Genomic DNA, 23,812 nt, shown 5'->3' on the forward strand with positions numbered 1-23,812 from the left:
CCAGTAGACATCTGGGATGGGAGAAGTGTTGGAAATCTGTCACTTCATTGCTATGCAGCCTTTCATAATCTAATTTGAAGTTTTCCATTGCATAGATTCATAAATCCTTGAGATCTATAGAATTATTAGAATGTATACAATTATAAATCACACACTGCAGGTATGTTTTGCAGCGAATTTAGAGCACTAAGTACACTTCATCTATCTAACTGCACCAACTTTTGCAATTCGTATATTTGTGTGTTTATAAATCAAGGGTTCACTTCTGAGCCAAACACAAATAGGGAATAAATTCCTTGTATCACATCCTCACTGTGCTTGCTCAAGGCCTTTGAGCAATATGAGTCCATTGCTCATAGTCACAAAACAATCATGGTGCTGTAAAATTATGCTTTGGTATGTGAGTACATTGTGGATAGTTATACCTGTTATTTTTAATTTCATATAATTGTGTAGGTTGACTTGGAGTCTGCGTGTTAGCTCTTACATATATTACGTGCACTATACATAGTTGTCCTGCAATAATATTGACTCTAACAGAAACAGAAAAAAAAAAATAATGTAAAGTGTATGTGATATGCCTGACAGCTTAGCACCAAGTACATGAAATCTCAGTAGTTTTGCAGGCTGGCTGGTGCTTACTCTTTTGTAATAACTTTGAGAGCAAACAAATACAAGTATTGGCTTTCAATCTAATTTTGCCATATCCTTCTTCACAGCTTCCTGTTATGGGAGGAGCCTTTATGGACTCACCAAATGAGGACTTTAGTACAGAGTACTCCTTGTTTAACTCCTCAGCCAATGTCCATGCAGCTTCTTCCATGCAGAATCCACCCGAAGAGACATCGCGGTCTTCAAACGATGCCATATTGTTATGGATTGCAATCATAGCAACAATTGGAAATATTGTGGTTGTGGGAGTGGTGTATGCCTTCACCTTCTAGGATGTCTGTCACTCTGAACACTGGAGGAGAGGATAACTGCAACACTATTTGTCATGTGTATGTATGTACGTGTGTATATATACATGTATATCTATATAAATACGTATAGGTAGGGACTTTGTTGGTTAAGTGCTACCACAATCATGGAAATGAAATGCAAGTTAATCATCATGAATCTTGATGGCAGAAGTTTGGATGCAATTGCAAATTGTATGGAGGTGAAAGCTTTAATCAAGAGCTGAGCAAATATAAGTTTCGTCTGGAAATGAAAGAGAGACCAGTGTGGGTATAGTGGATCCAAAAGAAACTGAGATTTATACAGAAAGTGCTTATTTTCTACTGCTTAGATTTTTCTAGCAGCTTTTCTGGGTTTTGTCAGCTTTTTCTGTGCATTTTTTACTGTGGTATAATGTTGTATGAAATTGTTCTGTGTTATATTTGCTGACCATCTTAGTTTTCTGGATGGAGTAAATGGTAGGCGTTGGCTCAGTTCTGATGCAGTACAAGGTCATCACAGGTGTGTCTTGAGCACTTGCATACACTATGCTGTGTTCAAAATGTGTCTAACGCTCTGACAGGCAGATGTAAGCTATTAACACTTGCCTTCACTATCAGTTACTAGATGTGACAATCTAGGAATTGACGCTCAGCACGCCTGCTGTTTGCAGGAGGAGGCACAGCTATTGTAAGGTGTGACTGGTCTGCAACCCCTCTGCTTCTCAGAGGAAGAAGGGTGAAACCTGTTTCTGTGTAGGGATGGGATACTGGACTACAATGACAACAGTAGTTTTCCTTCCAGGAAACAAAGGACAGATATCATGCTTTCCAGCATATTTCCTTGTAATCCAGGTTTTCCACAGAAGTTATACTTTCATAAGCATATAGTCATAGCAAAGGTACATTGTGAAGCCAAATAGTAAGCGATGTTTCTGAGAAAAATAGATTTGGAAGAAAGATGAGACTTCTGTGCTCACAAGGGAGTGAATGCAAGTGTTGATATGTGCTGGGCTAGAAAGAGCACAAAAAGGTAAAATGTGGCAGATATACAAATACTCGTGTTTCAGTCTTAGTAAGTCTCTGGCTTCTGGTGAGGCTCCTGGAAGTGGCTCTTATGTAGCCTACATTAAGTAAGGACTCCAATTATCATTTGGATTTGTTCTGTTGGGGAACAGTATTTCCACTGCTTTCTTCCTATCAGCAGTTCCTTTTAAGAGCTGTATCTTTTCAAAACATGCTGTAGCCCTCTATGTTACAGAGATTAAAAAATCCTGAGGGGGGGGAAATCATCTCTGTTGGAAATCTTTGTCTTCCCTCTAGAACAAAACAAAATACATAAAATACCTGAACTTTGAGATAGTAGTAGACCAATTCTTCCTCTAAGTCTGCATGTGCTGTATCAGTTTTCTGCCTCATACAACTAGTATGCTAATTCCAGAAAGCCTCGTCTGAAGGCACAGAGACTATTTTTGACACTTGCCTGCCACTGAGCTTGAGGCTGGGCTAAGAGCTGGCAAATGTAAAGGGAGGTTTGGATTTTCCTTCTTTTCTCTTTAGACCCATTTTCCTGCAGGGCTGGTGAGCATTTACATGAATCAAAGCAGCATGCCCCAAACCAGTATCTAGAATCGCTCAATAGTCACTGTGTATATTTTTTCATGTCTTCAAGAACTTGCTTTTAAAGCTGGAAAGATGCAAACAAACAGATAGCAGGAGGGAGAAAAGGGACTAAGTTATTCTGGGGATGAGAAAAACAACAACAACTCACCTGAGGAATGGAGCTTCTGTGTTTAGGTATTTCACTGGTTGGAGGTAGGTTTTTGTGAAGATGTTTGAGAATAGAAGAAATCTGTTCTGGGGGAAAAAAAAAAAGTTTGAGAAGCACACTTTTGGAAACTCAGATGCACAGAAAGCAAATTCTGTCTAATAAAATAGCTATAGTCTTAAGAATGATACAGAAGTAATGCTATTCACAGTCCTAAAATAGCTGTTTGCCCCTTCATAGGCAGACAGAAATAATAATAATAATAATAATCAACCACAAAGGAGCTGAATAGGTTTTGTACTTCTCCTGTTCTTCTATGCCTCTTTACCCTCTCTGAGCAGAAAGTAAACTGTTAAGTGAGGCTGGAAGGCTGCAGAAAGGTCTCAAAACTGGAATCATGCAGGACACGATCTGGTATGCAAACATGCAAATATTACTTAAAATACATTTTTCTGATATTCTATTGCCTTTGTAATTGTATCAGTGGACTTTTCTTATGTTTTTTTCTTCAACGTTTCAATAGGCTCTCTAATTAGTTATGCCAGATCCTGCAAGCATTATTTGTGCACGAAGCGCAAATTTTTTTTCACCATGATTAAAAACCAGTTTGACACTATGGTACTTGCCCAATGGGATTATTCTGCTGCTAAATAACTTTGCCGGTGGAGTGCTTTGTTTAAATTTCCTAGAATATTGATCTAAGTGCAATTAGCAATGTTTACATTTCTTTCTCAAAGCACTAGACTAAATTCTTCACCCTTGAAGAAGCGCGTTACAGAGGGAAGAGCAAAGAACCACCATTCTGCTAATGAACCTGAGTGATGCTTTTGTGTTGCTTTTCCCAAAGAAAGTGTCCTACTTTCATGTGAAACTGATAGTAATTGCAGGAGTGTTGGAAGACAATGAGTTCTGCCTCCCTCATCCAGATCATCATCATTAGAGGATGAGTTGTCAAAAGCAGCCAGACAGAACCTTAATTAAAGTAATTGGCTTGATGGGGTGACATGGAAAACAGGGTGCAGGCAGCAAGTGCAAGCATTTCCTATCTTGTAGGTAAAGAAATGAACTGTCCAGTTAGTTTTCTGCTGCTGAAATATATTGTCAGGTGATAAAAGATTCCTACATTAAAGTGAGCAGAGCTGGCTCAAATTATGATCTCCTTTGGTCAGGATAAACACTGTATCTTTCTGGATATTGCATTCTGACTTGGTCTACTACAGCCTCTTACATCTCCTAGGAGGCTAAGGAAGGCTAAAATTCAAGCACTGAAAAAAAGGAGACTCATCCATCATTAAGTTCAGAGAGACCACAGGGGAGGGGAGAAGAAATGATAGATGTTTCATAGGTGTGGTCCTGTGAAATGTGTTATTACTGCTTCATTATGTGAGTGTATGTTATATCCTGAACTGTCAACATAGCTTGACTTAGAGGACTGTAGCTACTCCTTTCCTTGGAGCAAAGCAGCTGGAGAAGTGCTGTCACTCACTGAGGAGTGATGAGTAAGTCCAAATGCATTCCCCTGAGCTGTTCCGTAAAAGCTGAAGAGGCTTCTGTGCTTTGCTGAGCATTTCATGCATCAGCATTAGAGCAGGATTCCACTTGTAGATCTATGCTTTAAGTACGTGCATCCAGCACAGATATAACAGTTACAAGATCCCGATCAGAGTTTGTTCTGTAGTGGACAAAAGAAAAACACTTCCTACCTGCAGTGTTAGACCCCTAGCTATGTTGTAAACATCATCCTGAAAGCACAAGCCATACTGCCTTTGCTCTGCATTTATTAGTGATCCATGGGATGCAGAGGAACAGACTGGATGCCCTCACAAGTCTTTTCTTGCCATGACCCCTAGGGATCTACGACAACATGTCAGATAATCAAACTGTCACTTAAGAATTTTGTTTTTTTGCTCTAAGCAGCCAGCAGCTCGACACAGCAGCTGTGCAGCCACCACAGCAAGGAGACTCAGCTTGGAGCTGGCCTCGATGATCCTTGTGGGTCCCTTCCAACTCAGGATGCTGTATGACTGTGATTCTGTGAGACTGAAGGCTGAACAGTTCTGGAGGTAGGTGCAAAGGCACATTAGATGGGAGATGTGAGCGAGGCCACTCCTAGAGCCACTCCTGCTATATATTTACCTCCAAGGCAAGGCACCTGTTCTTGTCCACAATATTAATATCCCCCTAAAATAAAGTGAGGGAGCAGCATGTATTGCCATGTCAATGCATTTGCAAAACAGAACAGATTTTGAAACTGATGCAACAGTAACAGAGGGACTCAACAGCTACACGTAACATATTTAGCCATTTAAATGGAAAAATGAGCTAATAGTTACCTCAGAAGTAATGAAATCCACTCTCCAAAATCCTTCTTTGCAATGGGACTTGAGGGTCATCAGCATCCCACCAAACTGCTGAGCAGCCTGTAATAACAAGACCCCAATCAAGAATGAATAGAAGCAGCCAGCCATTCTAGTCTGAACCCGTACATCCATTTGGAGCTAAAGGGAAAATTTGCCTTTCTTTCTGGGACCCAAATTAAAACAGCAGTCTAGTCTATAGGGAGTTATGCATTTTGTCTATTATTAGAAGCTTTCTTTTTGTTATTCTCGAACTATTCCAGTTCTTAATATCCTTTTCACATTTCTCTGCAGGCTGCTGAGAGTTATTAATTTCACGTAGCTCTGTCCATTTATACAGGGTAATTTTGCTGGGCTTCCTGTGGCTAATCACAGAGTAGAATCTGGAAAATTATTCATTTTGAGGCTGATTTCCATTATTAAGAGAAATAGGCTGAAAATCAAAATCACAGATCAAAATGCTTCTATGCTTTTAAAGCACTTAGAGCTCTGGATAACTGGATTTCATCTGGCTAACGCTCAGAAAGAAAAAGGGCAGTCAGGTCTCTGATGGTAATGTCAGACATCAGGGTTCTGACAAGCAGAGCTTAGCGCTTCATTAACTCCTCTTCTGCCCCTCTGGCTTTCTGGATGCACAGTCTGAGTGAGCTAACCATCAGGTACAGCGTGTCCCTCCTGTCTTACAGCTTGCTTATCCTCAGGGGACCAAGTGCATTTATGCCCTTAGCAGAAGAAGAGCTGAAGATCAATATTCTATTAGGTATCTTGTTACTCAGTATATTGGTCAGTCATCGTAAGATCGAGATAGGAATGGTTTAAAAAGTAGTTAGCCCTTTGCTCCTGATCTGGGAACACACTTAAAAAAAAATATCAAAATATTCAGAGGTCTTAAAATTTCCTACTGTTCTTTATCTGATTTTTGTCTTTCCTCATACAGCCCCTCTTGGTCTTTTACTTTGTCTTTCCGACTCGAGACAGTGAAAATGAAGTCACCACTATCCTTGTCTATGGGGATGTAGGGAAATCCTAGCAGGTTGGAAAAAAAAACCATGTCCCATTTTACTTTTTGGCTGTTCAGGCACAAAGTAGTAGGAAAGATTCCAGTTCTCTGCCCAGAAATCTCCAGGGAAATATGTGCCTTTGCAGAACAAAATGCATGGCAATTTTGTCCCATTCTGGCCTGTACCTGAATATTTACACTGAGACAACATGGCCAGATCTACAGTTGCAGTAACCTGTTTTAGGAATTAATGCAAGGCAGACAGGTAATGGAAATAAAATGGTAATACAAACCTGTCGTGTCTAATCATCTCAACGGAATGCTTCAAAGGCAGGTTTACCTGAGTGTCATCAGCAAACTTGATCTGTTGGTACCAAGGTAAATGCCCTTTTGTATAGGCACAACCAGTGTTTCCATCTTTTTCAGAAGTCTTTGGATCATTATGCTACCCACTCTTATCTTTGCAGTGCAGGCTTCTAGCAAAGATATTTTTCAGTTGTAGAAAATACTGAGGAAGCTTCCCATGTGGATAGAATACATAAGATTAATGCTGAAAAGTGCTGATTAGTCTCCCTGCTAAAACAAAAAAAAACCCAGGTTTCTTACATAAGGCATGTTAAAGAGTCAAGTATCATCTGTACAGTAGAATCACCTCATTTTTTTCTGCAGCTTTATGCCAGTAAATCTCAGAATGTCTTATTATTATTAACCACAATTAGCAAAAGTCGAGAACAGAGACAAATAATTTTTCAGGAATGTCTTAAATGTCACTACCTGATCCTTCAGAGTGTGTCATTCCTCTTACCTTCCCAAAATACCCTGATGTGAAGTCTCATCCATCCCTTTAAAATCTCTTGGCACCATGTGTCTCCATGCCTTTATTTTATTTCTTCCCTTGTCTTCTCCATCTTTCTTCTCCATCATCTTTTCATTCCCTGGCATGAGAGCACATAAGCAATTGGAAGCCAACAAAAGCAATTGGAAGTCAACAATGTTCTTCAGCCCTCCTTAACCACCTCTGTTGACCTTCAAAGGAACACAAGACAAAGATCAGTAAAATAAGGTCCCTTTCTGTAGGTAGATCTTAATCATTATATGCCTTAGCAAACTGCAATGTATTTCCCCCAAGCAGAAGTGAGCTGTAGCCATTAATCTTTGTAACTCTATCATCAGTATCCATACAACCCTAAGGTACCTTTTAGAAATTCCTATTTTTTAAATTATTACTGCATCAGTAATTGAGCTTTCCCCGCCCCAAATCGCTTTCATTTCTTAGCAAATCTTAATCAGCATTAAAGTACTTAGGGTAAGGGAAGGGGGCTGAAAATGGGCACTGAAAAGCACCACAAAAGGTAGAAAAACCCCGTGTGATTTACTGTAGCATCACAGCCATGAACCACTATTCTAGTCAGTAAAGAAAAAGCACAATGTGCTGAGCCATGGGTATTTCAAATCTAGTCACACTTAAAGTTCTCAGATGCATGGTAAAGCTGCTACAGTCAGATTGAGCATTTCCAAATCTTTTTTGAGCAAAATGAGGTGTACCTTAAGAACTGCAAAGTGTTGAGCAACCTCCTCATCGGTCCATGCTTGTTCTGGTATTGTTTGGCAAGCCTTCTGAACAGCAGTCATTAAGGTTACGTTGCATTTCTTGTGGAGTTCAGTCCTATTAATGAGTGAAAAAGATTAAACTATTTACAAGATTTAGGCCTAAAACTCTTTTCAGTTACTGCCTTCTCAAGAATGGTTGAAGTTCCGGAGCCTGCAAGTTGCTTTGTCCAGAGGGACCTTTGCCTCCACCTGGAGACAACTGGATTAATAACACTTGTATATAACATCTGCTTTAGTGGAACATCTTGTAGGACTAGCTCCAGGTTGCTGGTTTTTTATTTTAAACACATCTAAAGATGTCCACACTTCCCTAATAATAAAAAAAAAAAAAAAGAGCAGAACACTATTTTTTTAAAAGAGAAGGTAAAGAAAACAAGACTGAGTATTTTGATAGATATGCTAGAAGGGTATTTAATGTAGCGAACAGTTGCACTATTTTTTCTATTGTATGAGCACCTAACTGAAGAAATATATGTTCTTTCTCCAGTAAAGACCTTTTCAGTTATGAAGTTGTAAAGTTGGGAAGGAATAAAGTGCAAAGCCTCAATGAAGTTTTAAACTAATGTAAATAAATCCAGTAGCTAGCTTTGTGAGGTAGCTTATAACATTTACTTTTCTGTTACCTCATCTCAAATATTGCCTAATTGTTCGTGTTTTGTGTTTTTCCCCATGATAAACTAAATAGTGATATTTTGAAAGCATCTGTACTTCTCGCAAAATTGCAGTTATTTGGAAATGTCATCCTTCAGCTCATGTAAAACAAGTTTACAGGAGCCCTTTAGAATGCACTGTTATTTTTTCATAATAATTCTGGACAGTTTAATTCTCTTGTTCTTTGTCTCTGCTACCCTGTTTTGTACACTAACAGATTTGCAGGGCTTCTTTGTATTGTTTTTGTAGTATATGGGTTGGTTTACAGAAAAAAAAAATTGCTCTTGTAATAATTGTTCTTGAAATGTGAAACTATCTGTAAAGAGAAAAACTTCTTAAAAAAATACCCGTTTTCTCTAATTAGCAAGTTTAGTTAACAGAAATGTATTCTTTTCTGCTCCTGTTATATTCTTACACAGTTATTGACTGCTTTCACTATGTATGTACTTGGTACTGGTTTGTTCTTTTACTATGATGAAAATGACACGTTTTGTTAACATCAGATGGAAATTGTGTTTTGGGATAAAGTTCTTCAAATTGATGGCAATGTGCGATTTTTCATTTTATTCTCTTTAGTTGACAGCATTTAAAAATCTGTAAATGCATCAGTTTAATTACTGTTACCTCCAGTGATATACTGACACTAATAACTTGTTGCAATTTACAAATCTGCATGATTTGTCAGCTTTTGGTAACAATCTCTATTACATATTTGGCACAAAGAAAAGACAAGGGAAAAAAAAAAAAAAAAAGAGGAGTCTTAACTTCCTCAGACTTCAGCTCAGAAGCCCTCATACCATGAACCCTTGTGAAAGTCATTACTGTCCCAGCTCACTCCATTTAGCATGACCATACTGTCACAACATGCAGCATGGACATTTTTCTGATTGTGGCCCCAAACTCCTGCAAACTCCAGTCCTAGGGCAGCCATTCAGAAGACTTCTGGGGATTTTAGTTGGGAGGGAGAGGGCTCAGACCTCACCGCAGGTTCTTCAGCAAGTTCCATACAGACAAACAGTGGCAAGAGGAAGAGAGGAAAACATTTGGTTGTGCTAATGCAATACTACATGTAGATTAACACCTGCCTGCGTTACGATTACCAAACGGGAACCAGTGAGCCAAGTACACTCAGATTGACTGAGGAAATGACAAAACAACATGCTAAGTAACCTCTTATGCACAGTTTTGAATAACAATTTGACTTACCTTTGAATGAATCAAACTCAGAACATCACAAAGCTGCCTATGCCAATCCTACTAGTGAGTCTGACAAGATTTCATAGAAATCACTTTTTTTTTTTCCTATTCCCAGTCTTTATCAATCTAGCCACATAACATATTCCAGACTTTACCCATCAGAATGCAAGGAAGTGCAGTTACTACGCTACAGTGACATCTAATTATAAGTCACTTTTCTATTGCTATTTTCTATTTTCTATCAGAATCATAAAATATCTGTTCATTTTAGAATTCTATGATTAGAAATGAGAATAATTTAGAAATGGAAGAGAATGTCCTGTTGAGCAGTCAAGGAGGAAAACATCAGTCATGTAATAAAATAAAGCTTCAGCTATGTGTGTTCAGATCAATAAAACCTGCTCAGAATTTTGGAACTATACATCTACATAAACAAACTGGATGCTAATGTACACTAATGTAAATTCTTTTGAAAAAAGACTAAGAAGGAGAATTAGTCTTTTAGCCCAAAGACATCCTGCCCACTATACAGTTTCATCTGCCATATTTTGCTTTGTCAAAAGCTATGTTAAGGTTTTATCAAGGCTACAGAATAATTAATTTTGGAATAAATTTGTGACTTCACTGCAGCATATATACTGCTTTTACTGGGACTGATGGAGTACCTCTGTAAACAGCCTGCTTTCCATTTCAGTGCCTGCTGTGATAAAAGAAACATTGCAATCAAATGGGAGCTTGAGTTTTGCTTTGTATTTCTTGTTACAGCTTCATCTTGAGCTAAGCAAATCATCCACAAAGTTTGTATTATAGTTTACAAAGCTGCATTTTGTAATTTCAGTATATCGGATCATCTGGATCTCAATTTTCCTTTACGTATTCAGATAATCCATGGATGTTAAAGGAAAGAAGGATGCTTGTTTTATGAAAAAGTTTGTCCTATAATTTCTATTTTGACTTACAAAGATTTTATGCTTATAAATGCTAGTTGGCTACAAATGCAAGGCCTACTGGTCTTAAGTGGCTCATTAAAGCACAGGTAAAGTGACCTATTCCCTCGGCCTCCAATGCAGTGAGCAACTTTAAACAGAGCTGTTCTGTTTTCTTGGCAGATCAGCTCTTCTACCAAGCACCTCAGATTTTATTTTTTTTAATCTTTCTACTCTATCATTTCTTACTCTGTGCTAATACCCAAACTCTTCTGATCTCTGGCAACATTTATTACTTGAAAAGAAAATGGTTAGGGTAAATATTCCTCAAAGTCCTCTGTGATAATAGCTAATGCAAAGAAGGTACTTACAAAGTACTTATTTCTCTCACTTTCTGGGAAATCAAAGTACCCATTAATTCCTTTGAAAGCCTCACACTTTTGTTTGTGTTTCTTTTTTAATGGCCTATATAACCACACAAGTTTCCTTTAGCCCTTCTAGTTTCTATTGTCTTTGCAAACTTCCCTTGTAGTTTCTGCTCACTATTTACTGGCTTGGTTTTGTTTCAGATGGGACCCATCTTCTGAAATACATCTTGACTGGAGTCTCTTAGAGTCAAACTCAGACTATGACCATGTAAGAATTTTCCTTACCTTCCTGCTTCCTTTGTAGAGGAAGGTGTGAGAGCTCATTCTTCAGGTTGTCGTCCCAGTTGCCTCTCTTCTGATTGTATGGTACTTAAGATGAAAGCTGATTTTTTCCATCTTCCAATTACAATCTAGACTTCCTATCCTTCAGGTAGATTTGGAAAAGGAAATCCATTCTAAATGTGTACAAAAAAAAAACTCACAATATTTTGTCCAATTTCAAAATGAAATAACTATGACAAGTCAGAGCATTTTTGTATGGTATAATGTAGAAGTGTAGTTGTAAACAACATTATACTTTCATATTCTAAAACTTGCATTATAATCTTGCCATTGAAGTAACTTTTAAACATAACAATAAGTAAACAGAACACTGCACCAAAATTACACTGAATTTATTCATAATCTAGTGTCTCTTCTATGAAGAAAATGTTTTGTTTGTTTTCGTTTTTGTTTTTTTTTCATGTTCAAGCTCAGGGGTTATGAATGCCTCCCCCAGCAAAGCTGATTTATGTTAGATGTGAGCCACCCTTACTTTATCACTCAACAACCACCCCTTCTTCATTCAATGCTTGTGTCCTTACCATGTGTTAATTCATGCTGAGCAGGCAAGAGCTGTCTCAGAAACCAGCTGTGCAGAGAATAGATGACTTAGGAGTCTAAAAAGCTCTTCTTCAAACCGATCAATTACTTGAGCACTGTAGGAAGTCATCACAAGCACTGCAGAAAACCACAGAAGGGCTGCTCAGTTGAGAAACTTGTGCACTTCTGGTAGGATTGGGCACAGCACTGGGCTGGGACCAAGGATGGCAAATGGGCTGAGTCCTTTCAACGTGGGGCACACACAGCTGACCTGGAAATTAGTGCAGAATAACTACGGCTTGTAGGCTACCCTTGCTTATCTGTGCAGATGAGCCCTTATGACTCAGTCCAGAGACATAGGAAGCTCATCCTTCAAATCTGTGTGGTACATGACATCCATTGTAACACGTCCAATTCAACAGGAAAGAATCACTGGAAGAAAATAATGTTAAATCAAGTGTTGAAGCATTGCTTTTCAAAAAAGGCAGAGTAAATTTGGCATAGAAGTGACATAACGTCCCTCCTAATCTACTTGAGTATTTCCTCTCTGGCATAATACAAGCCAGGGAAAATGCCACCACACAATATTAGCCACATTAGATTTCCGGAACGTAAAACCATTCAACAACTGGAAATAAATAAAACCCTAAACTTTCATTTTTACTGCACTGCAGATCTCAATTGTCTATTGTATGCACATACCACATACAGAAGTGTACTGCAAAACCAAGATTAAAAAACAAACAAAGCAAACAAAACCAAAAAACAAGTTCAGAGAGGCAAATTTTGCCTAGAAGCTTTATTCCCACTGACCCCCTGAAGGATATAGATTGTGCTTTTTGTGGCCTGCTGGAAAGGCTACAAGTCTCTAGGAGCAATTCTGTGACTGGCACTTCAGTGACAATAGTGACTATAGAATAACTTATGCTTGGGATATGGTCAGTGGAGTTCACTTTTCATTCCTCATGCACCTCCCTTGTAATGTTGCAAGTTTTTCATGACCAAGAGCTGCAAGACAGGACTTTATTTTCATATCCAGCATAGTATCTTGTCAGTGCAGTCATTTTCTTCTGCCACATTATGTAGCATACTTACAATCATGTTAATTTAGTTCTAATGCATTCAGCTCTCTCCAGTGATAAGAATGTACTGAAAAGCCGCCAGAATTGATATCTCAAGTCTCCACTTTTCTGTGAAGAGTGTACAAATAGTCTTCAAAACTCTTCTCCCTCTCTAGAATTTTTAATTTTTTATTTTATTCAGTTCAAGCACAGGAATCCATAACCTTCAGCATAACATACAGCAATGAAAGGCTCCTTGTCCAACTCCTATGTGAAATCCTTCTGGCCAAGCCTTGTTTCCATTGCCTGGCATAGACATACAAAGAATGCTTCTGGGCTGAGAAACACTTTGCAGCCAGAAGACTCCAGGCCCTCACCTGTCCAGACTGGGGAGCTCATTAAAGCACATCACAGTTACTTTTTAGCTTGGATGTCAGGGAACTGTTGGGTTAGGGAGAGAACAGTATGTTCCCTAGTCTTGCTTGACTACATGGTCAGGACTTCATCCTTTCCATCTTGACACAGAACAGGGGAAGCACTGTTGTGCTTTAACCTGGCAGGCTGCTAAACACCACAAAGTCATTCACTTACTTGCCTCCCACACACACACCAGTGGGATGGGGGAGAGAATTGAAAAGAGAAGTGCAAGAACTCATGGGCTGAGATAAGGACAGTTTAACAAGGAAGAAGGAGGAAAAAAAAATGAGGAAATAAAAGAATAGAAACAAAACCAAAACAAACAAGCAAAAAAAAAAAAAAGGCAAGTGATGTATGATGCAATTGCTCAGCACCAGCTGACCAAGACCCAGTCAGTTCCAAAGCGATGGAGCAACAGAAGCCTCCCCAGCCAACTCACCCCAGTTTTATTGTTCAGCACGACACCATGTGACATAGGATATCTCTTCAGCGAGCTTGGGCCAGCTGTCCTGCTGCATCCCCTCCCAACAACTTGTGTACCACAACCTTCCTCTCATCAGCAGTGCAGCATAAGCAGTAGAAAAGTCTTTGGCTCTCTGTAACCACTGCTCAGCAACAACTAATACATCATTGTTGCATTTTCAGCATTATTTTCATCCTAAATCAAAAACATGGTACCAAATCAGCTACTATGAAGAAAATTAATTTTTGGCTATCCCAACCAAAACCAGGACAAGCACTCAAGGCTGGGTATGCAACCCAAGAACTAATTATTACTGTATCACCTTGAAGTTTTCAGATGAGAATTTTAATAACATAACTCATACCCTGAGATTCAGCTAATGACAGGATCCACGTGGTTAACAGTTCGGGTTAAACAACAGAAATGTAGTCATTTCTGCATCAGATCTTGACACTGGATGAGAAGGTAAGTCAGCTGGAGAGTTCTGCATATCATACCCAGTCTTATTGGTTCCTACTGTGCCATCTGTGGTTCTTCTTCTCCTGATTGGCTTGAAAAAGAGTTATTGCTTGGCTCTAGATATTTGAAGTGAATCATTGTTTTCATACAAAAAGAAGTGTCTCCCTCTCTGAATCTCACTTCAACTCAGGGCAGATGTCTAAAAGTTAGTATCCAGTCCACATCTCTTATTGCTATAGGTAAAATTGACTAGAAGTCATAAATGCCTTTCAATTTTTTTTCAGATGCATATTCTTCAGCTGGAAATCTGGGTAGTATTTAGTGGGAAACTTGAAATAATTGCAGTGGCTATGTTAATAAACCATGACTGAAAAGCTGCACATTGGTGCTTTTCATCTTGTCCTTCTTAAAGTAGGAGATCACTGATTAGAGGAACAATGAAAGACTCAGCTTCTCTTCTCCCAGCCGACTGTCCTAACTGCTAGGCCACTTACATTCACTGTCTCTCACCCAGTTAATATTTAATTAGGGCTGAATGCTAAAAAGGGACTATGGCAAATAGCATTCCACAGCTCGGTGTGTGCAGCTGTCACCTCAGAAGTGTGAGTTCACAGCCACACATGGAGAAGAGGAGCCTGAACTGCTCTCCTCTAGATTTAGGTAAGTGCTCCAATGAAACTGAATATTGAGGGGGAGAAGGAGAAGGAAAGAGAAAGGGCATGAAATTAGTCTGTAAATATTAATTATTTCTGTCCAGTGATGCTCTGAACCTCACAGATGAACCCTATGGTTCATACAGCATGGGATGCCTGCCTGAGACCAGCACACAAGCTATCCTTTGGGCAATGTCCCAAAACAAATTTAAGTCATCCCAGATTCTTGGTTAGACAGCTTCCATAGCAGAGATATGAGAACTTAAAAAGATGGAAACACTGATGACAGAATTCAGAAAGCAAACATTTTATGGAACCATCCAAGTCATTTTGAAGCATCAGTCTTATCTGTTGAATGATTTATGTACTTAAACTTCATTAAAAAAATCTGTAAAACAACTACAGGATTGGTTTGCTTTCTGTCACTGTCAAGATCTAGCCTCGTGTTTGTTCTTTCACATATTGTTTATAACTGTTTATGTGAGTTACCTTCTCAAGCTGGAAGCCTTTCTAATAATCAGATTCAAGACAGCATGTTTTTGAAGTAACAGATTTTAGTGTCTGTTACACAAACTATAGGGTTTCGTTGATTCAGTTGGTTTAGTGCAATCTATTAGGCTGTCAGAGGATGACATCATAGTTTCTTTGGTTGGACTTCCAGGGAAATAAAGGAAATTTCTGAAAGAAAGCTCTTCCAAATAGCAGAATTCTGTTGTATTGATAATTAAGTAATCCTTCTGTAATAGTCATTTACAAAATACCAGTACGTGTAAACCTTGCACAGCCAGTGCGTTAGTTTCGCTCCTTTAAGAGCTAAAGAACATTTAACTTGGATTTGAGACATTCATAGGTATTAAGAAGTGTTCTTCCCTATGAAATCAGTGGCAAAAACCTTATCTGCTTGCATGGAAAAACAGCCTCTAAGCCTCTACTGCTTAAGCTTCCAGCTGTGATGGACATTCCTGTTCTTTTTAACCCTGACCTATGAAGTTACCTCAACACATTACAATATCTAAGAATTTTTATTCTATGCTGATTTGTTTCCCTGCCTCTTCTCTCCTATCTTCTTTAAATTATGTCATTGTACACACTACTACAAGTACCTTGCATTCTTCTGATAATTTGACACTGGAAAAGTACATTGGTTTCCTTGAACAGCTGCAAAGTTGAGACACAAGGAAGGCTATGTATGGTTTTTGTTATCAATAATACTTCAAAGCTCACATGATAGCCTACACTGATATTTCTCCTTTCTTGTTTTGGAGATGAGTAGCTCTGACATAACCATAACTATACTATTTTCCTTCCTTTTCTGTCAATAACAAATACTGTTTAATGCAATTCGATAGCCCTGAGTTAGAAGTAGAGTTCACTACTGGAATGCTACTTTATCTACTATGAACTAATCATTATATCATATCACCATTATCATCATATCAGTGAATGATGAATCTGTTTATTAATAGGTTATAAAAACAAAATTACTCATATTCCATCTGTCCATCAATATATGAGAAATTCAAAGTAGCCACACAAACACACACCACTCCCTTACTTCATTCTTTTTCCTAAGTCATAAAGGATACAGTTCTGTTAGTTGCTTAGAGATGAATCACAAACCTAAAACAGATATTAAAATAAAAATGTAGCTCATTTCTTCTCCTAGATATGACTTGCCACATAGTGTAGCTTTGAAAAAATACTCTTCCTAAGTATATGAAACTCAGTTACAGAAAAGATTCATAAAATGTAGGTGGTGAGAAACATTGTTTGGAAATTTGTGGCCTATTTATACACAAGTTCAAGTTAAATTATAGAAGTATCCATTGGCTTTAGAATCCTTTTAAGAATTCCTGTCAAGGCTTTTTGAAAGTCTATAACATAACACAACCTTGAAAGTTTCCTTTCTTTCCTGCAGCTTAAAAAAAAAAAAAAAAAAAAAAAAAAAAAAAAAGTAGGAAAGTTATTTCCAAGACCTGCTGAGAATCCTTGGAAACAAAGGCATTAAAATTTAATTTCTGTTACTTAAATAACATCATCATTTATCAATTTCACTAAATTGAGCAATATTTTCAGTAAACATCCAAAAGATAATCTTACTCATCTGTTTCACACACATTTTAAATGATTCTGCCTAATACAATATTGGCTCCAATAGTGTCTTTGAATTAGACCACTAACAGTAAGCTCAGTCAGACTCTTTATTTCACATATAGCAAAGAAAATGACCAGCAGGATGATGACTAAGTGCAAGCCTGGGAGAAAAACAATGCAACAATTTCTAGTCACCCAAGTTATCATGCTTTAGCAAAGCCAAAAGCCAGGGGAGTTTGAAAATTCTAACCCCCTAGTATTGGTGTGATCCTTGTCAATATTTCCATTTGCAGAATGATGACTCAACTTTCCCTTTTTGAACCGGTACGTTAAGAGAGTGAATCTCTCCCTCTGGTCCTTCTAGTACTTTTCCTCCTTTGCTGTGTGAACCTGCATCCCTGAAGAAAACAAAGGGAAAGTTCCCTGCATAAGCGTATGAGAACTACTGCTTGGCTGATACATAAACGCCTATTGTCCTTCTCTGGTTCTGGATTTTTAAAAGCAGTACATCCCAGGAGCAGGGAACCTTAAAAAATATTTGCTGGTTTTATGTTTCCTGTCACCACCCTTGGTCATTGCTTTTCAATGAGTGATATTGTGTCTCAGCAAGGTATATATCAACAATAGAATGTTTCCACTTTCTGGTGTTTCACTTTAAAAAAAAAATAAAATAATAATAATAATAATAAAATACCTAAGTGGACATTCAATCTTTATTTTTTTCCTTTCCTTTTTATTTTGTCCCTAAATTATACACAGTGCTTTTTCTGTGTTGCTTCAAAGTGCAAATGCTTAACTCATCTCCTTGTAAGAAACAAAAGGGAGACAAATAAAATTGGTGTGGGTTTTTTTTGTTTGTTTTTTTATGTATTTAGACTCCAGTTTACATTATAGGATGCCTGCCAGTCATACCTAAATTGTCACAATTTTTCCCTTATACATGCAAACTTCTTGTTCTGTTATCTGATAGGATATCTGAATAGGTTCAGCAAAGGACAACAAGAGAGAGTAAAAAAAGTTTGTGTTTTCAGAAAAAATCTGATAAAACTAAGGGTCTCTAGCTGAAGATCTGGAAAAAAAAATAAAAAGACAATTTATATTTGATAGTGATCTACAAAGCTATGACTGGCACAGAGAGATTTAGTAGGGATGAGCTGGTCACCATCTCTTCCAACACAAAAACTAAGGACCAAAAAATGAAACTAGCATAAAACAGGTTTCAAACAAATTAAAATACATGATTCTTCACATAGGAGGTGGTCTGCCTGAGGAATATTGCAAAATCATACTATACATCCTACTGTTTGGAGCACTCCTTAAGGAAATGAGAGACCAGGTTGAATCTCTACAGTTTCTATAGGTGTCAGATACAGGCACAACTTAGCCCAGGACCAAATCTCCCAGATCTAGAAAACTAGAGTGGTGTATTGGTAAAATAATACTAATTTGAAAGTTAATGGAGCCATAACTGCTACTCTTCCAAAACAAACAAACAAACAAACAAAAAAGTATCTAGAAATGCCCAACAACTGAAGTTTTTACGCATTCCAGTATCAGTAGAAGATTGTGATTAATTGAGCCGCAAGATCTGCCTTCTCCCAAGTATTTAAGTCAGAAAAACAGCAGTTAACTAATAACATTCCAAAAAATACAAGAAGAAGATATATACTTTGCAATCTATCTTGTAAGTTTCTTTTTTTAAAAAAAAAAAAAAATCTTTTTCATAAAATTTACATAAAAGGTCTCCTAAAACAAGTGACTATCGTTTCCCTAACATGACCGTAAGAATTTCAAGCAATGAGAGGAAAATTACTAATAATTAAATACATAAATAATCAGATTTCACAGAAGACTGTGATTTCTGCCCTCACTTTCTGCATATTTTTTAAGGGTGACACAAGTGGAATGGAAGGAAAGTTTCTTCAGATAGATGTTGACTGTAAGGAACTTGACTAAGCGGAAACGTCTGAGTAAATTATTGTGAAACACACAAAAAACTGTTAGGACAACAAAGCCACATGCTACAGCTCAGAATTAACTAAAAATAAATTGAGTCCACAACATAACAAATTATCAGAGAGACAGATGGCCAACAAGAGGAAAAGCATAATTGTTTCCTCTGGGGATGTATTTCTGAAAGTAAGCACTCAATCTAGTCCTGGCTTTGTAATGGAAAAAGGAATTCAATAGCATGGAGGAAACCCAGGAAAAATCATACAATGGTATACTGCAGTATTTAAAGCTTTAGCCATATTAGGGAAAGGACCAGTGACAAAAACTGTTCTTTAAGTAGGTGCTGAAAACAGACAGAGGAAGTTTGGTCTGCCAGAGGCAAGAATCTGGGTGCTTGGAGAACTTGGTTCTCATCCTGTCCCCCCCATCCCACTGGCTCTCCTGTTTACTTGAGCTCTCTGAACAAGACATTGTCTCCCCTTGTTTATATGGTACTTGCAAAAGGATATCTCTGTCTGGGAAGGATCATGATGTTCATCACCTTCTGAACCAGAAGAAAGTTGACAAAATGTTTTTCAAATATTATTACAAGTCAACATATGTTATAAAAAATTTGCTCTGAGAGACTGTTATATGGCAATAGTATAGATTGTCGTTATCAAAGAACACGGTACACCTGTCAGCTTAATTTTTTAAATACACCAAAAACATTTATTGAATTCTATAATTTCATTAAAATCCTGCCATTAATTTTTTTCCCAAAATTTCCCAGAAAGCCACTGCTCAAGTTCCCTATGTTTGTAGAGTTGACCTTTGACCAAGTTGAATGAGGGTTTGCCCAAATTAAGGAAATATTTTGTTGGCATAGATGAGAATTGTCCTGGGAAAGACTCCAGCCCAAGCAATTTTGAGCATGGATAATTATATGATTGGAACTGCCCCAAGGATTAGTTAGGTCCCACACTAGTCTGGAGAAGTCTGTAGGTCTTCCCAAGCAGAAAGAATTTCATCTATGAAAGCTGAGATTCAAACACATTTTCTTAGGATCATTGTTTAAAAGCAGACAAATCCCAGAAAATTCTGATGCCAGGAGGAGCTAGGCTAAAAAACATGCTACAGAATTCAAACTCATGCTGGTATTTCTCCATCATTTCCAATGCAAGCTCTGATGCTAATAAAATCTGTTTAGCTTTTCTGAACAATTAAGTATTTCCTTAATAAATTGCTTGCCGGAAGAAGGAATTTGGCCAGAGTATCAGTTAATTAAATTGGCTGGGTATGGTCTCATATATGGGGACAAATTCTGCTGGCTGTAAATAACTCACAAGCAGCCACATGCCACAGCATGACCCAATCTTACCATCTATGCTAAAGCTGGGCAAGGAAGAAGCAAGGGAGCTGGATACCTCAACTATATATCAAAAATATCTCCTCCGAGCAGAGAATTTCTCAGTTGAGCAAATGCAGCTAGTCTCCACTGTCCTTTATCCTTCCTAGATAACCTATGGGTCTGACTGAGCAACTCTTTGCTCAATCAGATATTGACAGGACAAGGGGGGACGGTTTTAAACTAAAAGAGGGGAGATTTAGATTAGAGGTTAGAAGGAAATTTTTCACTCAGAGGGTGGTAAGGCACTGGAACAGGTTTCCCAGAGAGGTTGTGGATGCCCTATCCCTGGAGGTGTTCAAGACCAGGTTAGATGAGGCCCTGAGCAACCTGATCTAGTGGGTGGCATCCCTGCCTATGGCAGGGGGATTGGAACTAGATGATATTTGAGGTCCCTTCCAACCCGAGACATTCTATGATTCTTTGATCCCCCTGCTGCAATACCTCTTTTTCCAGAGGAAGTGCCCTGGGGTGGTATAAAAACTTGGGGAGACAGGAGGTGGGGTCAGTCATTTCCTCTGCTTGCTGTCTGGCACCTCTCATAACCAAGCACTGATATTTCCTGTCAGCAAGGAGAGCTCCGGACTTCATCATACTGGGAGAAACCTTGAGTGTTTGCTTCAGTGATAAATAACATTCAGGATACTTGAAAATATGAGCTGATGAGATATTTAAACTCATTAAAATACAAAACCACATTGAGGGAAAACTGTTTTGTGCACTTCCTTGTACTTGCCATAAATACCCCAAGGCTCCTCAGGGCCTGGACAAGCAAGGGGAAGCGCATACCTTTCTCACAAGTGTACGTCCCCTGGTCCACCATGCGACAAAACACCCTTCCTGCCGAGCTGTTTGCCTCAGCAGTTGGAATTTATCCCATGCTTTTAATTTGGCCATAAACAAAGGCATTGAAATCACCTCGCTCATCTCTGGATGTTGTTTATACTTCGTCGGCTATAGAGAAGGCTGGCTAGTCCGTCTGGATTTCTTTCCCTGCTGCTTTGAAGGCTAATTAATATACTCTGCTCTGTTTATTGGTACCAGTACACGCCTCAGAAACAGGGAGTTGTGGTGTTCATGTTCATTAGTTTGAATTCATGACAGGGGCAGAGACAACCCCAAACAAACTGACATGCACTCTAGTACCTTTTCTAAAGAGTTATAAAACAGCAGTGACTACCAAGAGGATCCAGCACCACCTCTCTGTGAATTCAGCAAGACCAACACAACAGGAAAATGTACCCATGGCATTAGCAGTGTGTAGGACACTGAAGAGAGCTCAGCTCATGCTTAAGCACTTCAGACCAGGTGTTGAAAGCCCTCAGCAGTTCCAATAGAAATATTTTTGTCTCAACATTTGGGAGGCCTTTGCATCCAGTAAGCTGAGCCACTGCAGAAGGCTGACCGCTTGGCAGAGGCACAAAAAAGCCTTTTCTATTAAGAAGCTTGTGTGAATCCCTGCACATACACAAATGCACATGCTAGGAATTACTGCAAATACTCAAACTCTGATACTTCTGAGCTTTATTTTGAGCTTTGTAAAGAGAAACAGAATTCAGCATGCAAATCACTATATTAGTATTAAAAACTGGTCCCACATGCCAGTGGCTGCTCCAAGGCACATCTGCCTCTATTTAGTTTTGCAGAAAATTTTGCAATAATTGTCATTTTCTAAGCATGAGAGAGCAGGAGAGTGCTTTCTCTTTAGGGAATTTAGGAAATTACTCTCTAATTTCCTAGGAGAAATTCCCAAGCAAAGAGCTTTCTATCCACTAATGGACAGAGAGAATCTCCAGATCTCTGGGTAATTTTATATGTCAGAAACTAATCCTAGCACAGTTTAGGCATACTCAAAGACTTTTACAAGAGTAACACTGGCTAATTCATCCCAACAGTCTCTCTAAAAGTGGCTACCATGATACCTCCAGAGCATCAAGGCAAAGCTGTACTGCACATTGCAGGGGTGATGTCAGATACAAGACACAAGTAAGACCAGCAACACACCTTGAGAAACGATCTATAATATCTATCAATCTAGTACAACAGAGTAGCATTTATTAAATCTTATTATTGTTGTCACAGAAACATGCAAGATCACGCACTGCATGAAAGGATGTGTTTTCCAACTCAGCATCCATTGGAGAGACCAGATGGAAACTACATCACTTCTGGTGCTAAGCTTTACAAAACCATCAACAGCCAGTGGGAGCATGCCCACCCACATTGTACCAGAGTCATATCTGCTTACCCAAATTCTCGCTCTTCATTCCAGAGCACAAAGGCTAAGGGAAAGCTTCAAGTGGTTCAACATGGTCCATTGGGATGCAATCAGTTTAGCAGTGGGCTCTGAGGTTAACAATGTGACTTCATAAAAAGTCCCTTATTTCTATTGGACCCAGATATGCATAACACATGACTTGCTGTTCTAATTTTAAATGGAAAATTTAAACATGGGTGCTTACGTATACACTCCTCTAGCTGCATCTTGCCTGTTGCTCACTTTTACAAGAGCTTTTTATAAATTACAACATGCTTGAGGCTTTTGATTACTCAGGAATGCTTTCCATTACAGCTGTCCTCAAGCTCTGTCCATCTGAACAGCCTCAGTAACCCTATGTGGGCTGTTGCTCTTATCCATTCCATTCCTTGCTTCCTAGTCTGACTACATCCATGCTGCAGAAATAACCTTTAGTTTTCCAAAAGGCACCAGATAGTGTGGTCAAAACAAACAATCTGACCAGGGACCTCAAACTGAGCCCCTGAACTGAGATTTCCATGGTGTTTTCCAGCCCAGTCAGACATCGCTTAATGTCAAAATGCCCAGCACAAAATATGCACTTTCTTTGACAACAAAGTATAACAGATAAAGTTTAAGAGGAATTGTTTTAGATTTGCCCACATAGAAAATAAAATATTTATCAAAATAAAAATGTTCCTTCTGTAAGTTTTGATTGCAGGAATTGTAAATGAAAAGAAAGAAAGAACCCTAAAACCGTCTAGAGAGTTCTTAGAAACAAATTCAAGTCAAAAACATTTACAATGTATGATTATTTTTCCTCCTGGTACATACTAGATTCATTAATGGGGTTGGATTTATTTGAAGCTATTTAGTAAGATTATACAGATATATAGTCCAATCTAGGAAATCCCTAGACTGCTGAAGTTGGGAAGAATTATCTACATATTTACTGTTTTTATTTTCTTCTCTACTTTAACATCATCAACCACTGCTGCGCAAAGAATAGAGGTCTGGACAGACTTTTGATCGGAAGCCACATACCACTTATGCTCACGAGTGCATCCCCTTCTCTGGCTGCTCCTGGGCACTCAGAAGCCACCCCAGTTCTGTGGGCACATGGCACCAGCCCTGGCTTCTCAGGAGACATCAGCAACAATCAGGTACAGATACTGCTTTTGGGTATCAGAAAGAGTAGTATCACAGTGGCATGGGAAAACCTGACTGTAGGTGGGTGCAGTCTAACAGCTCAATCAAGCGGTCTTATTAAACCATCTTAATGAAAACTGGCTTATTTTCATCTCTCAATATAGAGCCTTGTTTATTTTTTTCTAGCAAGGCACTATTACTAAACTCCATCCATAAATTCTTCTTACTTGGAGTAATCTCAGCTTTCCTTAATTTGTGTTGAG

At 38.5% G+C, this 23,812-nt stretch overlaps 1 protein-coding gene across 1 annotated transcript in view; it reads left to right on the forward strand.

Moving 5' to 3' along the window:
• The window catches only part of C5H14orf132 (chromosome 5 C14orf132 homolog), a gene marked incomplete at its 5' end in the record, with an annotated part of 43,490 nt that extends 34,624 nt beyond the window's left edge, over positions 1-8,866 (forward strand). The window contains one exon of the mRNA XM_048070438.2: positions 720-8,866. Within this exon, the coding sequence (XP_047926395.2) occupies positions 720-944 (225 nt within the window). The remainder of the gene's footprint in view (positions 1-719) is intronic.
• Positions 8,867-23,812: the final 14,946 nt, after the last annotated feature.

Source organism: Anser cygnoides, chromosome 5, assembly GCF_040182565.1.
Source record: "Anser cygnoides isolate HZ-2024a breed goose chromosome 5, Taihu_goose_T2T_genome, whole genome shotgun sequence".
NCBI classification, from domain to species: Eukaryota; Metazoa; Chordata; class Aves; order Anseriformes; family Anatidae; genus Anser; species Anser cygnoides.